General features: G+C 32.0%; 2 protein-coding genes across 6 annotated transcripts in view; one reads left to right on the top strand and one right to left on the bottom strand.

The window, feature by feature from the left end:
* LOC143059924 (acyl-protein thioesterase 2-like) overlaps positions 1-17,243 on the top strand; it is a 147,947-nt gene that overhangs the window by 17,424 nt on the left and 113,280 nt on the right. For 2 of the 4 annotated variants that reach the window (XR_012973690.1, XM_076233504.1), the window contains exon 8: positions 425-2,082. The exons of the other annotated variants lie outside the window; for them this stretch is intronic. Coding sequence is in view for 1 of the 2 variants with exons in the window: in XM_076233504.1 (XP_076089619.1) it covers positions 425-472 (48 nt within the window). In the remaining variant the exon portion in view is untranslated. Of the gene's footprint in view, positions 1-424; positions 2,083-17,243 lie in introns of those variants that run through there. 4 annotated transcript variants of the gene reach the window in all.
* LOC143059853 (ribonucleases P/MRP protein subunit POP1-like) overlaps positions 11,050-17,243 on the bottom strand; it is an 88,159-nt gene continuing 81,965 nt past the window's right edge. Inside the window, exons 6-8 of one of the 2 annotated variants that reach the window (XM_076233437.1) lie at positions 16,605-17,198; positions 15,110-15,262; positions 11,050-12,042 (exon numbers count right to left, since the gene is read on the bottom strand). In XM_076233437.1, coding sequence (XP_076089552.1) covers positions 11,057-12,042; positions 15,110-15,262; positions 16,605-17,198 — 1,733 coding nt within the window. In that variant the 3' untranslated portion in view covers positions 11,050-11,056. The remainder of the gene's footprint in view (positions 12,043-15,109; positions 15,263-16,604; positions 17,199-17,243) is intronic. The other variant, XM_076233430.1, reaches the window with a different exon arrangement.

Raw genomic sequence — 17,243 nt, 5'->3', positions numbered from 1 at the left:
AAATCTTAATGAGGTCAAGGTGAATTCCGAGTATTGTCTGATTGGGTAAAGTCTGAGAAACTCGAAAAAAAAAGTAAATAAACAAGATGGAGGAAATAAATCGTTATAAATATTCCTTTTGCCAAATTCTTTCGCAAATGACGATTTTTTTTCGCCACAACTAATTTTTTTTCACACATTGCGAAAATGGTGACCGCCAGCGGAAACCCTGGGTTGGAGGGTTGGAAAGAACAATGACAATGTCAACATTATACATTATAAAATTATAGATTTACATAGACAGCAGCAATCACAGGCTAGACACAGGGTTCTGCAGAACAATTTATGAAATAGTTTTCAATGCTCATTTAATATCTTTTCTGTACACCTTGCTGTTTAAGAAAATACTTGATGTAAATATTCAATTTCTACAATATTTTTTCAGGAAATGGAAGATGTAAATAATTTTATAGAAAAGATAGTAAAGGCATGATAGTATAGACTTAATGAATTAGTATGGGTGTATAAACTACTGTATAAAGACCTAGTGAGCTAATATGGGCATGTCTCAGAGAGATAGAAAATAATTGGTCAGTCAGTCAACCATTCCATGATCTCGTACCATTCTGTCAACATGTTTAATTATTCAATAAATATAGATGATGGTTTGATAAAGTGTTGATAGTCTACTACAAACAGAGGATATGTTTACCATACTATATTGTACTGTCACAAAATACCTGTATACTGCAATACTGACCACATTTGTATTACACTTCCACTCTCTACTTAATTTGTGCCATTTAGGTTTGCTTTACCCAGTTTGTTCATTAAATTGAGGGGTAAAGTGCTTTGGATCTGTCATAAAATCATCTGCCTTCTTCATTAAAGTTTCACATAAAATAAAACATTATTGTCTTTTTTAAGAATCAAAATACATAGTTATGTATTTTTTTGGGGGTTGTTAAAAAGTTTTGGTGATGATAACAGTATATAGCTTCTTATAAGAGGTACTTAAATCTTAAAATTACATTTCAGAATATTTCTTTTTAAATTGATTGAATTAAACATAAAACTATCTTTATTAATTGACACTAAAAGATGACCAATGAATAATATTAAAAATATTGTTAACAAAACAGCTGCTCTATAATACATACATAAAATAAAACAAAAATATGACAGGTCTGTTATCGTAAAGTGTTTATTCATTTTTTTTGTCTTAAATGTGAATTTGTGTGGAAAGAAATGAAAAATTAGAAATTCTAAATATTTATTAAAATGCCATCTCTTTTTGATATCTTTTAAAGTGTGGAAATCTATTACATATCTGCACAACTATCTCTCTTACCTTTATATTTGTTCTGTTATGATTAAATTTTAAATTATGATAACATTTGCTTTAGATTTAATTAATTTGGAAATATCTGTATGCATGTTGTACTAAGTCAAAAAGCCAATATTAAGACACACATATTTATGTTCTGTGTACTTTGAACCTTTTTTGGGGCATATTTTTTTGTTATTCAGAGACGATTAATTATTTCCAGGAGCATCTATAGTAATTTCTTCTGACATGGTTTATTGCTATTGTTACTCATCAGTTGTGAAATTTGTATTATTTTTTTAGCCAAGGATATTTAACAGGTGTTAATGAAATAAAAACTGATTTCACCTCTAAACAGTAATAGTAGATCTCCAGAGCAAACTATGCTGGAAAATACGCCAAAAAAGGATCATGTATGACATCTTTAAAATTTGTATTTTTAAAACTCTAGACTAAAATATACCCACACTACTTTTGTCAGAAAAAATGTCAAAGTTCAATTATGTACTGGTTTCAACGTCGATATGTTAGAAATTTAAATATGAATTCTTTGTTGAAAATGGTATGTTTTTCCATACATAGGAAAATGTGCAGTACTGTTAAAATGTCTTTTAAAAATCAGCTTACCACTTTAGTTTGTGTATAAGTATTTTTTATAAATTTGATAAAAATGTTTAGAATGTTTATATAGTATGAAAATGAAAGTAATGCATTCAACAAGAAATTCTGTGACAAAACTAGTCTGTTAAGAATACACATTGTTATATAGACATACACATTGTTGTTTTTGTTGTTTTATTGTTGTCATTACAAACAAAGATTGAAGTCTTGTGGAAATAGATGATTAGCAGCTAAATAATACACTTTTGTATTATGGTTATTAGTTCCCTACCATTGAAGGGGACTTTAGGTTTGCACTTTATCTGATCTGTCTGTCCATCTGTCAGTCCTGCAAATCAGTTTTCCACACATTCTTTCATTTGTGCTTGAAGATATTTTTTGATATTTGGTATATTATTTTATCATGACAAGTTAGTGATCAAAATTGAATTTAGTTCTGGTCTGATAATTTTGTGGAGGGTATGGTCCTTGGACTCAAATTTTCATTTTTCTGCACTTTGTCATGTTTTGAAGGTATTGATTTGAAAATGGGTATATTGTTTGACCAGGACAAGTTACAGATCAAGTTCAAATTTTGTTCCAGTCTGATGATTTTGTGCAGAGTTATGGTACTTGGACATAGAAAGCTCACTCAAATAATCAGTTTTCCGCACCTTTTTTGATCATGCTTCAAGATATTGACTTGATTGATAATTGTTATAAAGTTTATACACCATGACATGTTAAAGATCAAGTTAACATTTTGTTTTTAAGTACAATCAACTTTTAACAATACTCTCAGAATGCTTGTATGTTTGGGGGTATATGTTTAAAATGGAGTGATACATTTCCAATTCCTGTCTTTGATGAAAACAGTAGTTTTAAAGGTATAATGCACTCTTTTACTATTTGTCTGTCATTACTGAACACCACAGATGTTCTTGTTATGTTTGATGTCAGAAGAGAAAATGTCTGATGCCAAAAAAGATAAGTGATTGTTGTATGATGTCTCCAAGTGTTTGCAATTTTTGTGTCAATTGTTTCAGATTTGCTGCAAAGCAATATGGTCTATTGTCTATTTTAAACATGTCTTGTACCATTTCATCATTTCTCATCCTTTTATATACAAATTTTATCGTTAACAACAATGATGAAATGTCACCAATTTACTATTTTAAGAAGATTGGTTGAGTAATTACAGCAGGATTTCAGGAGAAGACTGAGTTATTATAAATGTAGAAGTATTTGATGATAAGTCAGCTGATAACCATATATAACCAGAATTATCAATATTAAATAAAAGCAAAAAACATATAACATTTTTCCTCATTAATTTGATCTTCCTTCACATATACGTATGCTATTTATTAATTTTTATAGGCAGATTCCCTTCAGAATTCCCCTCAATGTATGTGTAGTTTTTCTTTTTCTACAGGAGTGGTTGAAAAATAGTCTTTCTAATCTGTAGGTACATTTAAATGAAGATCTGTTAGTTTCTCCACTTTGAAATTATTGATACAATCTTAATGTGTTTGGATGTGGACAAATAAATCGTCCAGTTTGTGAACAGATGACTGTGACAATACTAGTATTGTATGTCAACCAATTGTATTCTAGATGGTAGGCAGTATGTGTGTATTCAATTAAACCAGGTATTATGTTTGATCAAATTTTTAATGGAGTCTTATACTAATTATAAAGATTCCTGTTACTGATTCTTTGGGTTTGACTTTTAAAATTTGAAAGAACTTTTTATCTTCAACATGTTTAACAAACCAAAATTGTTGTATTTTAACAAATACAAAAAAATTATCAAACATCTCAATAAACTTCTCAAAAGCAGAAATCATTGTTTCTATTTGTCAATTCAAATTTTCAGTGAATTTTTTCACCCTTTTGTTGTAATCATGATAAGTGTATGACATTTCATATTACTAATCAACACTTGTTTATGAAAGTTTCAAATAGATCAGAGAAGTGTAAGGTTTTTATTTTAAATGAAAAGTTATAGTAGTTTTAGCCAGATATAAATTTTTGACTAAGTGTGTTAATTTAAAAAAAAAAGCTGTTCTTTGAAATTGAGGACGGTACAAAAAATGTGATTAACCAGTCTACATTAAATCTTAAGAGAAGGTTATTTTGCTGTAATTGGTAGTTGCCAATTTGTTAACTTGATGAAAGTTTGACATTTTAAAGGTGCCAATTTTTGATAAACAGTTGTGAACAAATGCTATTAAACTAAATTTACAAGATATAATTGTGTTTATTGGATACCAGAGTAAAAGCTTAAAAACTTGATGATTGGTGTAAATTACCAATTTAATCAAATAATATGAAACTGAAAACTACGTTAATTATGTGGTAAATTCTCTTAACAATATTTAATAGAATTATGCAGTGTTTTCTTCTTCTTCCACACTTGTTTATTTAACACACTTTTAGTGCTAGATAAATGAGTTTTTTTTAATTAGTTCTAGCAGAAAACTATTGTAGATAAACATTTTAAGGTCAAACAATTGTATTGACTCTGGAATAATCCCCAATTTTTTTTTGAAGAAATTAGTAAAGTATTCAATGTATATTTTGTTGTTCTTTCAAATTTACTAGAATACCTTCAATGGACTTTGTTGGAAGTGTGCATACATTATTGTGACTTAAGTCATTCTAAACATACCTCTGTTAGTAATGTCCATTTTTCTCTACTTCTACAAAAGGCTTTTCCCTTTCACAATACCAAGTGAACATTTTCATTAGTAACAGTTTGAGAATTCATCTTATCAACTGATGACAAAATTTCATCTGTTGCTCAACTATTTTAATGCCCCATTTATGGGCATTATGTTTTCCGGTCTGTGCGTCCGTCCGTCTGTCTGTCCCGCTTCAGGTTAAATTTTTTGGTCAAGGTAGTTTTTGAGGAAGGTGAAGGAACTTGAAACTTAGTATACATGTTCCCTTTGATATGATCTTTCTAATTTTAAAGCCAAATTAGTTATTACCCCATTTTCACGGTCCACTGAACATAGAAAATGATAGTGCAGATGGGGCATTCGTGTACTGGGGACACATTCTTGTTTTAATAATGCAATAAATTATTTTGTTTTTGTCTTGCGCCAATAAAGAAAAAAATTGAGACTTAGGCTTGATGTTTCTGGGGGTGGCTTCAACATTTTAATAATTTGGGATTAGGTCAGTTAAAGGGGAACCACTAGTGGTAGGTCAATGATATTTGATATGAGTTGTACTAGCAAAATTATATGATGGCTGATTTCCAAGAAGAATTACTTACAAAAATATTCTTATTTTGTTATTGGTTGTGTTTCTGCAGTGTTGGATTGACAGAAATAAAACTGATGTATAAAATCCAAATTGTGACACTGAAAGACAGGTAGTTTCATTGTGAAAAATCTGAAGAAATGTATCATGTGCATTTAAATGTATGCCAATGAAAGTATTAATATGACAAAAATATCTCGCATTTGTGAGATTTTCATGATAGAAACAATATTTGTCTTTAGTTCATCAGCAAACTGGAAGTGGACTTGATAAGTTTGGGTCTGTTTAGCATGATATCTGTAATATATCCTAGTCAAAGTTAATAAGGTCAAGGTATTTAACATCACAAATCAGTGATATTCAATTCTATGGAGAAATGATATGAAGGAAGACCAATAACACGTCCTCCTTTACAATGGAACATGGCATCATCATGAGAATTTTGGTCTTGCCTACGACAAAAGTCACATTGTGTAAGACATAGGTTTTACTATCTGGCGGCGTTAAAGCTTTATATTTCAGAAGGCTGAAGACTTGAATGCTTCAGACCTTGTATGCAGGTACGAAGTTTCCTTCTGTCTATGTTCATTGTCCTTGACCTCATTTTCATGGTTCAGTTACTGGTTAAAAAAAATTAGTTTGTTAATAAAGTGAATTTCTCACTTATTTTGAGTAATAGAAAAACTACATTTGGTGTAAGGGTTCCTTGCAACGTCTACTCTACATGTCTGTCAGACGGGGTTCACCTGACCTCGACCTCATTTCATTGATCAGTGATCAAGGTTAAAGTTATGTGATTAGGTCCATTTCTTAGATACTAAGAGCAGTATGGCAATTATATTTGGTGTATGGAATGATTGTAATGGGTACATTTTTGTACATGTCAGTCTGGCATGTTTTATCTTACCTTAACTTCATTTTCATGGTGCATTGCTCAAAGTTAAGTTTGTGTTTTGGTCTGTTTTTCAAGTACTGTAAGCAATAGGTCAACTATATTTAATGTATTGAATGATTGTAAGGTGTACATGTTGGTTTAGATGGTAGAATCTGACCTTGACCTTATTTTCATGGTTAATTGGTCAATGTTAAGTTTTGGTGTTTTGGTCTGTTTATTAAGTACTATGAGCAATAGTTCAACTTTATTTTGTGTATGGAATGATTATACGATGCAAATGTTGGTCTAGACGGTTTAATCTGAACTTGACCTCAATTTCATGGTTCATCTTGTTCATTGGTCAATGTTAAGTTTTTATGTTCTGATCGTGTTTTCAAAAACACTTATAGCAATAGATCAGCTTTATTTTGTGCATGGAATAATTGTCAGGTGTAAATGTCTGTCTGACAGGTATCATGTGACCTTTGACCTTATTTTTATGGTTCATTGGTCAATGTTTAATTTTTGTCGAGCCTGCGACTTTTGTCGCAGAAAGCTCGACATAGGGATAGTGATCTGGCAGCGGTGGCGTTAGCTTACTTTTAAAAGCTTTATATTTTAGAAGGTGGAAGCTTCATACTTTGTATATAGGTGCCTCATGTTACGAAGTTTCCGTCAGTCACATGTCCAATGTCCTTGACCTCATTTTCATGGTTTAGTGTCTACTTGAAAAAAAAGTTAAGATTTTTTGTAATGTTAAATTCTCTCTTATTATGGGTAATAGGATAACTATATTTGATATGTGCGTACCTTGTAAGGTCCTCATGCCTGTCAGACAGTTTTAATTTGACCTCGACCTCATTTCATGGATCAGTGAACAAGGTTAAGTTTGGTGGTCAAGTCCATATCTCAGATACTATAAGCAATAAGTCTAGTATATTTGGTGTATGGAAGGACTAAGTTGTACATGGCCAACTGACAGGTGTCATCTGACCTTGACCTCATTTTCATGGTTCAGTGGTTATAGTTAAGTTTTGAGTTTTGGTCTTTTTTTCTAATACTATATGAGATAGGTCAACTACATTTGGTGTATGGAAATATTTTATGATCTATATGTCAGTTGCGCAGGTTTTACTTGACCTTGACCTCATTTTCACAGTTCATTGCTCAGTGTTAAGTTTTTGTGTTTTGGTCTGTTTTTCTTATACTTTATGCAATAGGTCTACTATATTTGGTGTATGGAAAGATTGTAAGGTGTAAATTTCTAGCAAGCAGGTGTCATCTGACCTTAACCTCATTTTCATGGTTCAGTGGTCAAAGTTAAGTTCTTGAGTTTTGGTCTTTTTTTTTAATACTATATGCGATAGGTCAACTTTATTTGGTGTATGGAAATATTTTGTGATCTATTATCAGTCGCGCAGGTTTTATTTGACCTTGACCTAAATTTCACGCTCCATTGCTCAGTGTTAAGTTTTTGTGTTTTGGTTAGTTTTCTTAAACTATAAGCAATAGGCCATTGATCTTTAAAATATGTGATACTTGTAGTAAATTTTTATCTTCAATAGAAAAACAAAGGATATAAGGTATCCATCCATGACACAAAATCAGTACATGCACAACAAAAAGTTTAAGACGGCCCCTAGCACAGCTTGAGCGGAATTCTTTTTTAAAAATAATTTGGATAGACTTTGTCAGATGTAACACCACCTAATCAGATCTGGTCATAAAAGAACACAGGAAAGTAGTACATATTTAAAACAAAATAGTTCCTATGCAAAGGTGCAAACCTTAAACCATGTTAAGACTTTCAACAACTAGAAGCTCCAAGGAGCCTGTGTCGCTCACCTGATGTTTTTGTTTACAATTGATGCATAAAATAATGTAACCATTTATATACTTTTGCTTTAGTTTCAGAGTTATAAGCCAAAAACTGCATTTTACCCATAAAATCTATATTTAGCAATGTTGGCCATGTTGTTCGCAGGCGGGGCCATTGACACATTTTTAAACTAAATACCCTAATGTTGACTGTGGCCAAGTTTGGGCAAATTTGTCTCAGTAGTTTCAGAGAAGATTTTTGTAAAAGATAAGAAAAATTTACGAAAAAATTGTTAAAAATTGACTTTAAAGGGCAATAACTCCTTAAGGGGTCAACTGACAATTTTAATTCTGTTGACTTATTTGTAGATCTTACTTTGCTTAAACATTATTGCTGTTAACATTTTATCTTTATCTATAATATTAAAGATAATAACCACAAGAGTGCGCACGCTGAAATGTCTCGCCTTCTATACTAATCATTGATATTATGTTGATAGTCTTAAGTATAAAGCTAAGCTTTATTACAACTGTCACATAAACTTTACATTAACCAAGATAACTAAACAAAGACCAATGAACCTTGAAAAAGAGGTCCAGGTCAGATGAACCATGCCAGGCAGACAGGTACAGCTAACAATGCTTCGATACAACATATATAGTTGACACATTACTTATAGTTTAAGAAAAATAGACCAAAACACAAAAACTTAACACTGTGCAATGAACCGTGAAAATGAGGTCACGGTTAAATAAAACCTGCTCGACTGACATAAAGATCATAAAATATTTCCATACACCAAATATAGTTGACCTATGGCATATAGCATTAGATAAAAAGACCAAAACTCAAAAACTTAACTTTGACCACTGAACCATGAAAATGAGGTCAAGGTCACATGACATCTGCCCGCTAGAAATGTACACTTAACAATCATTCCATACAACAAATATAGTAGACCTATTGCATATGGTATGAGAAAAACAGACCAAAACACAAAAATTTAACTATAACCACTGAACCATGAAAATGAGGTCAAGGTCAGATGACACCTGCCAGTTGGACATGTACACCTTACAGTCCTTCCATACACCGAATATACTAGCCCTATTGCTTATAGTATCTGAGATATGGACTTGACCACCAAAACTTAACCTTGTTCACCGATCCATGAAATGAGGTCGAGGTCAAGTGAAAACTGTCTGACGGGCATGAGGACCTTGCAAGGTACGCACACATCAAATATAGTTATCCTATTACTTATAATAAGAGAGAATTCAACATTACAAAAAATTTGAACTTTTTTTTCAAGTGGTCACTGAACCATGAAAATGAGGTCAAGGACATTGGACATGTGACTGACGGAAACTTCGTAACATGAAGCATCTATATACAAAGTATGAAGCATCCAGGTCTTCCACCTTCTAAAATATAAAGCTTTTAAGAAGTGAGCTAACGCCGCCACCGTAGCCGCCGCCGCCGGATCACTATCCCTATGTCGAGCTTTCTGCAACAAAAGTTGCAGGCTCGACAAAAAACTGCAAAAATATTCTTAAAATAACTAATTCAGGGGCAGCAACCCAACAACAGATTGTCTGATTTGTCTGAAAATCTCAACCTGATGAACATTTTAACCTTTTGTCAGATTTTCTCTAAATGCTATAGTTTCAGAGCTCTAAATGCTTTGGTTTCAGAGATATAAGCCAAAAACTGCATTATACCCCTATGTTCTATTTTTAGCCATGTGAGCCAAGTTGGTTGGGAAGTGAGGTCATCGGACACAATTTTTAAACTATATATTGTACTTACTATAAGTAATTGTCCATTAACCAGGAAACACTTGTTTTTCCCCCTTTTTTGACCCTAAATTCCTAAACGGTTTGAGCCATAACCCCCAAAAGCCAATCCTAACCATCCCTTTGTGGTATGGAAACTTGTGGTATAATTTCAGGGAGATCCATACAACATTCCACAAGTTATTGTCTGGAAACTAGAAAATACTTATTTTGGCCCCTAATTCCTAAACTATTGGGACCATATTCATAACCCCCAAAATCCATCCCAACCTTCCTTTTGTGTTTATAAACCTTGTGTTTAAGGGCATACGATACAGTTTTTAACCTGTATTTACAAGTTGCTGAAAATATGCATATAGGCTATTTTTTACCTGATTAAATCAAATATGTAATAAAAAATATACCTTCATGTGCTACTTTTTGAGTGAAATGAGGTCGAAATTTTGTATATTTGCTCAAAATTCAGATTTGTGTCTGTATTTTCTTTTTCGAAAGAAAGACATAAGTTTTTTGTTTTAAAAGATAAACACAAATTGTTTTTTGTTAAATAATCGGTAATTTCTGTATTTTATAAGTATCATTAAAAATTATGCAATATTTATTCCGAAATAACTCTATATTTATCAAATATTCATGAATAGAGGAAAAAACGTCATTTTTTGCTGCATGTTTATCAAAATTAAAAAAATTGCGCTATTTACAGTTTTATAAAATTTGGGTCACATAATCTCCTTTCAAAATGAAACAAATTGCTGTTTTAAAAAAGAGGGGTCCATGAACTCGTTTTCAAGATAAATCAGTTCGAATGATAAAAATCAGTCGAAAACTGCATCTTTTCCCGATAAGTCATAGTTTGACGTCGCGAAAATAACAATTTACGTTAACAACGTTATTACCTCCCCTGTAACTGTATCGTATGCCCTTAAATAATCTAGATTTCTATTTACTTGTACTAAAGTTATTGTCCGGAAACCAAATGTCTTCGGACAACGACAATGACGTGATACCAATATACGACCGCAAATTTTTTTTGCGGTCATATAAAAATTAGTATGTCTGAAGCTGTCTAACTAAATAATAACTTAACATAGAAGTGTACATATTTTGAGTTAGAGCTGGTAGACTTTTCTAAAATTTTGATATTATTTGTCCCAAAGGTAGTATAATAAACTGTAAAAATCTTTTTGAGATAAACCAGGTGCAATTTTGTTTAGTTTGAGTTTATAGTCTTAAAGAAATGCACTATGAAATATCTCAGGCCTGGTGCTACTTTTACCTTGTTATAGCCTATCAATTATTACAACTTTTGAAATAACATTGTTAAAGTCTTTAAATGAATCACAGTATGTCTATTCAACCATGGGAAACGAAAAGACAAGACTTCAGCTTTATATTATATTTATGTAAGCAAATCTATATTGGTAAGACGAGGGATTTCTGACAAGTACATAGAAAGGAGAAGTATGCTGTGATAAATACTGAAGTCCTTTTGTTGTACAAAAACCCTGTCCACGCCCATTTCCTGATCCTAAAGAAAATCCTCCATGGTTAACAAACCCAATTATTTCTCTACAACATGACTTCCTCATGCATGATGCTGAGTCGACAGATTTTAATTTTGTTAAAGATTGTGTCATATTTTTCTGTTTTTGAGTTTTGTTTTTGTCTTTGTGAACTGGTTCCTTAGGACCTGAATAGGTCTTATCTTTTTGTAACAGTTCAATATCTTTATCAACTGGGATACAGATCATAGCGTGTTCATCTGGTACCCCTCTTAGCAACATTGTCAACTCCACATGTACAAGAGAAGATTTGTGTTCCTTAAACACTGATTCTTTGGTGATTTCAAGTTTACGATGTATTGTCTTCTGCCATTGTTTATTTGGGTATTGCTGATTGATTGATGTATTATTTGCATTGAACATTTGGCTTAAAACTTTAAGACATTTTCTGTCTCTAAGAACATATATATGCTCTATTCGGCCATCATTCCAACTACTTGTAAGATCTCTCCATGGATATAAGAAAGGAGCTGCTATACCAAGTTTAACATAGTTGCATCGCTTTGCTGGGGGTCTTTTATCAAACTTATTTTTCAGCTTTTCTGCTGATTTCTGTTCATGTATTGATCCAGCTGATGTATCGGGATAATCATTAGGATAATAAGTTGTACTCTGCTCAAATGCTAGACTTTCCAAATCTCTGGACCCAGCAGCTCTAGCTCCATGGTATATAAATGTTAACCAGAAAGCCATGCTCCAATTCTGTGGGAGTATCACATCCCATCCTGACCCGTAGTTACCACTGGTTCCTGGTCTCTGTACAAGGATTATTGGTACCCTTGACTCTTCTATCCCTAAATCTGCCAATGAACCTAAAACAAACAAAATATTAACAACTTAGCATCTTATATATTAACATAATGATGAATATTTTTTATTAAATATCCTTTTCACACCATAAACAGTATAGTTTAAACTGTTTATTGAATAAATAAGGAATGTGTCCATGGTACACAGATGATGCCCCTGCTTGTGTTATATACTGTTATGAAGGAACATAACTGAAGAACTGTAAAGGTGACGCTACCCAAATTTGAACTTTATCTGAGTTTTGTGGTAATAAGCATTGTGTATAAGTTTCATAACATTTGGCTGAGGCTAACTTAAGTTAGATTGATTGATTGGTAGTGTTTTACTACCACTTATAAGAGCCACAGTTAGGCTATTTTCGTGGCGGCCAGTTCTTATTGGTGGAGGAAGTCGGAGTGCCGGGAGAAAACCACTGACCTTCGATAGGAAAACTGACATTCCTAGTCAATTAAGATTGGAGTCGAGTGCACCCGCAGGAGCGGGGGTGGAACTCACAACCTCAATGTTGACTGGCTAGTGTTTACAGTACAACAACTTCGACCACTTGGTCACCGAGGCCCCTAACTTGAGTTAGAGAAGGGAAACGAAAAATTCCGCAATTTTTCCATTTGTAAATGGGCATAACTCCAGGACAGTTAAAGTGACACCACCAAAATTCAAACTAGATCTGTGTTTTGTGGTAATGAGCATTGTGTATAAGTTTCATAACATTTGGTTCAGGCAAACTAAAGGTAGATAACGGAAACGAAAAATTCAGCAATTTTTCAATTTGTAAAGGAGCATAACTCTAGAACGGTTTAATTGATGCCACCTACGTACAGACAGACAAGGGTAAAACTTAATGCCCCCTCCTCTATGGCGGGGGCATAAAAATGAAGGTTTCAAAATCTCTTAAGAACAGTCAGTAAGCACTTTCTAAAGCAGTTGGTATATCATATGTGATGGATGAGTCTAACCACCTGTATCTTCATCCATTCAACTGTTAACCACTTTGAGATAACATGGCTTTGTCATTTCTGCCCACTATAGTACACAAAAAGCAAAGGAACAGCACTTTTATTGCTGTGTTTCATCTCAGTCACAGTGAGGCCTTCTACATGGAGCAAAAAAACTCGCCTAACTGCAAGTTTAAGAAGGCCCCTAGCACTGCCTTGAGTGGAATTCTTAGCAAAAAATAATTTGAATAGATTTGGTTAAATAAAAAATAAAAAAATAGCAAAAATAAGGAACTCCAAGGAAAATTCAAAACAAAAGTCCCTAATCACCACCTAATCAGGTCTGGTCAAAAATGAACATACTGGAAAATAGTACATGTTTAAAACAAAATAGTTCCTATGCATAAGTGTAAATCTTAAACTATGTAGCATATATTTTAGTAAATAAGGTATCAGATGAAAGGTCATTTAAAGGTCATTACCAAAATTTAAGCAGATTTTATATTTTGTTTCTTTTGATTCCAATATTGCAAACGCTAAATATAAGGTAAAAGTCAGAGTAAGCCATTTAAACAACAAAAAAAATCTAACAAAGGAGTTTCGTAACCTCTTAAAATTTTTATAATATTTTATTCCTAAATTAATGCTCTTCTGACTTATAGGATCATTTCTAAATTCTAGATTTTATTTAAGTTCACCCAGCTACATCATTAACAGTTTGAAAGGTATCAAGTCCGTTTTATTCAAATTCAAGTTGAATTATTAGATTTTTTTATATGTAGATCTATATACCAAAAAAAATATATTTTTCTGAATAAAAATTATTATATGAATGGTTTTTTTTTTTAATCAATTTGATGATTAATTAATAAATATTAATTATGTACAAATGTATGATTACTTCTAATTGGTATTTATACACAGCTAAATTTGGTATTATTGTTGTGTGTTTAAAAAGCATGATTGTTGTTTTAACTTGCTTTGATGTAAATACTGCATGAATTTACTTGGTATGAGTAAAACATTGAAGATTTTAAAAGAATAACACTAACAGCTCTTTGATCTCACTTTATTTTAAACAACGAAATTTTTGTTATCACAACACTAACCAAAACATACAATTTAAGACTTAATCAGCACAAAAAAAAACAACGTGAGAATCTTACTTTATTTTGAAACAATGAAAACATAAATTTATACCAATACACAATACACTCACCAAAAGATGATTAAGATTTATTCAACACAAAAAAAATGTTGTCAGAATCTCACTTTATTTTGAAACAATGAAATTTTTTTTACAGCCATTCACTTACTGAAACCTTGATTACAAAATTCTTAAACACAAAACCAATAAAAAGGGTACGAACGGACTTTGAGTGCCAATGTGTAGGGTGTGAAAGAGAAAGGGGGCAAATGTAAATGGGCGCAAACATGTTTTGGGGCGAACAGACCCAGAATCAGTTTGAAACAGGGACTAAAAAGTTGCCTTTATTTTCACATTATGTAATATTTATGTATTTGCTGTTTGAAATCTTTTCTCACATACAACCAAATTGTTTAAAATATTGATTTAGGGGCAATAACTCTTAATCAACTTGCAATTTACGAACCCATCTCTCAAGTGGAAGGAGTTGACTAACAATTTCAGTCTCTTGAATTTTTAGATCTTTTTAAATATGCTGATTATTTTTGCTATTTAAAGTTTCTCTCTTATTACAGTTTTTATGATAAATAGCAAAACATGTCATTTAAGGGCACTATAGTTTTTAGGATAAATAGCAAAACATGTCATTTAAGGGCACTAACTCTTATAAAGAGTTGTCTTGACAAATTTGATCAAAAAGTGATGGCAAAAGCTAACACTGGAGGAAAGCTACACTAGTTTTAACCCAGCTCTTACTCATGCCTGTCTTAAGTAAAAAACTTAATCAGTTGCTGTTTATCTAAATGTCACTGGTTTTTGTTTGTATTTCTTCCTTCTTTTGTCAACTCCTCAGTAACTGTAAGTTAGTTGGACGTGTTATCTGAATTTAATCTGATGTGAAATTCTGTGTTATGTATTGTGTTGTTCTGTAAGTAATCATTTCTGTATATTCCTAATTTATTCACTAAATAACTATTCAAAACAAACCTGGGATCATGATGTCTGATTTTAACTCATTGAGTTTTTGGTCGGACATTTTGGTTGCTTTCACTTCCTGTCTGATGTCTGAGTTCCACAACGCTGACATAGACACATCAGGAACCAGTTTATCATAACATAGTGTATTATCTGTGTCAACATCTGAAAGAGAATAATAGATTGAATACATCATGTTACCAAACGTTTTGTGGAATCTAAAAACTAAAGTGTAATCATGTATTAAGTATTATTCAATTAAAATGTATGTGGGAGGGTAGGAAAGGACTTTCAAAATATCCCTACAACCAAGAACCACTTTTTAGATAATTTTGCATAATGGTAATAGATGCTAAAAAAAACCATGACCCACATTCAATAATTAAACTTACCCTCCCGCATACATTTTAATGGAATATTTTCAATATAAAACACTTTGTGTGACTTTTTATCTTATTTTTCACTGAATAATTGACCCACGTAAAAAGAAATATTTTGTTTTTTATTGCAGAAAAAATAAGTAATTTGATAACAAAATATGTTCCTAGAAAAAAAAGAGCATGCTAAAATAAGAGCATGCTGCTTTGGCAGTTAAAAAATTTCTAAAATTCAGAAAAACACTTCAGAAAATCGCTTTATATTCAGCCTAGCACAAGAAAGGAGCCTGTATTTTAATTGTTTTCATCAGTTTATGTCAATCATATTTGTTTTAAAAAATTTATGTGTTATTGTTTTATCATGAATGAAAGTTTGAATTCTGAGTAGTCAAAAAGTGTAAGTAGAGGTAGTACAGAATTTAAAAGTATAAACTCTAACAAGTTCGGGGCCCCATATAAATGTTGAAAATATGTGGCACTGAATAAATTAGAATGCATATCAACTTTCCATTCTAGGATTATTTCTTAAGACCCAAGGCATAGTTTTAGCTGCATTGCATTGTCTATATTTCCAGAACTGCAACCTATAATATGTCAGTGGATTTCTATTGGTTTTTGTCGGTCATATTTGTTTTTAATTTTTTCTTTTAATTTTAACTTATTGTTTTATTATGAATGTCAGAGGTTATTGTTTTTTTCTTTTGAATTGGTTTACATTCTGTCAGAGCCTTTTATAGCTGACTATATGGTATTGGTTTTAATCATTTTCACAGGCTGTATATAGACTTCCACTTCATTTAGACTCTGTTGGATAGTGTGAATGTGTCTTACAGGTCTGCATGCTTTGAAGTACAAAAGTTCTAAATTTTCCTATTTGAATTGTAAATAGTCTATAATATGCCGCTCTATGCCCATTTTATTTGTCAACATTTTACACACAGCTGATGCTCAGTTAAAAGATACTGACTAATAGAAAGCCTAACCATGTTATAATGATCATTTCTTTGTTATTTGGTTTCTTGTGTAGTGTTGTCTCATTATCAATCATACCACATCTTCTTTTTTATATATATATATAATGAGCATAGAGCATGGCATGAGATAATTATTTTTAAATTTGCACATCATACCTTTGATTTTTGTTACTTTAGTTTTTCTATCTGGTTTAGATATTCTAGGGTCCCCTACAGTCACCCCAATCACAGAATAAGGAGTATATTCTCCTGGTGAAGGTGTTTTATCCAAACTTTCAATAAATTCTCCTTGTTGGGTGTAAGCCAGACTTTGTGATGGAATCTGATAGTATTTCTGCCACCATTGCTCACTTGTATCTTTCTTTAGAATATTTGCAGGTTTAAGAACCTGGTACAAAATCTGATTTGATGATGGACCAATCAGGCGATGACGATTTAAAGTGTCCTTCAATGAGATAACAGTTATCTCCCCTGATGAAAATGTCTGCTGGTGTAATTCAGAAATGTCTGAATCTCTATTTTCAGGTTTAAAACAGATTTGTAACTCTTCCCACAATTCATTGTAACATGACGGATGACACCAAATCCACAACTGTCTACTAATTAGATTAGATTCATCTTGATTGGTCTCTGGTTTCCATAGATATGACACATAGCTAATAGCATGATAAGGATATTTGCCATATTTGTATACACATGTATGGCCTTCTCTTGTTCCATGCATATTAGATCGAGCTCCAAAAGTAAGACCTTAAAAAGAAAATTGTTATTTAAAAGACAAAGACTTTTTAAATA

The sequence above is a fragment of the Mytilus galloprovincialis genome, chromosome 1, assembly GCF_965363235.1.
Source record: "Mytilus galloprovincialis chromosome 1, xbMytGall1.hap1.1, whole genome shotgun sequence".
NCBI classification, from domain to species: Eukaryota; Metazoa; Mollusca; class Bivalvia; order Mytilida; family Mytilidae; genus Mytilus; species Mytilus galloprovincialis.
Note: the sequence above shows the minus strand (reverse complement) of the source record. Positions and strands in the feature narration are given on the sequence as shown.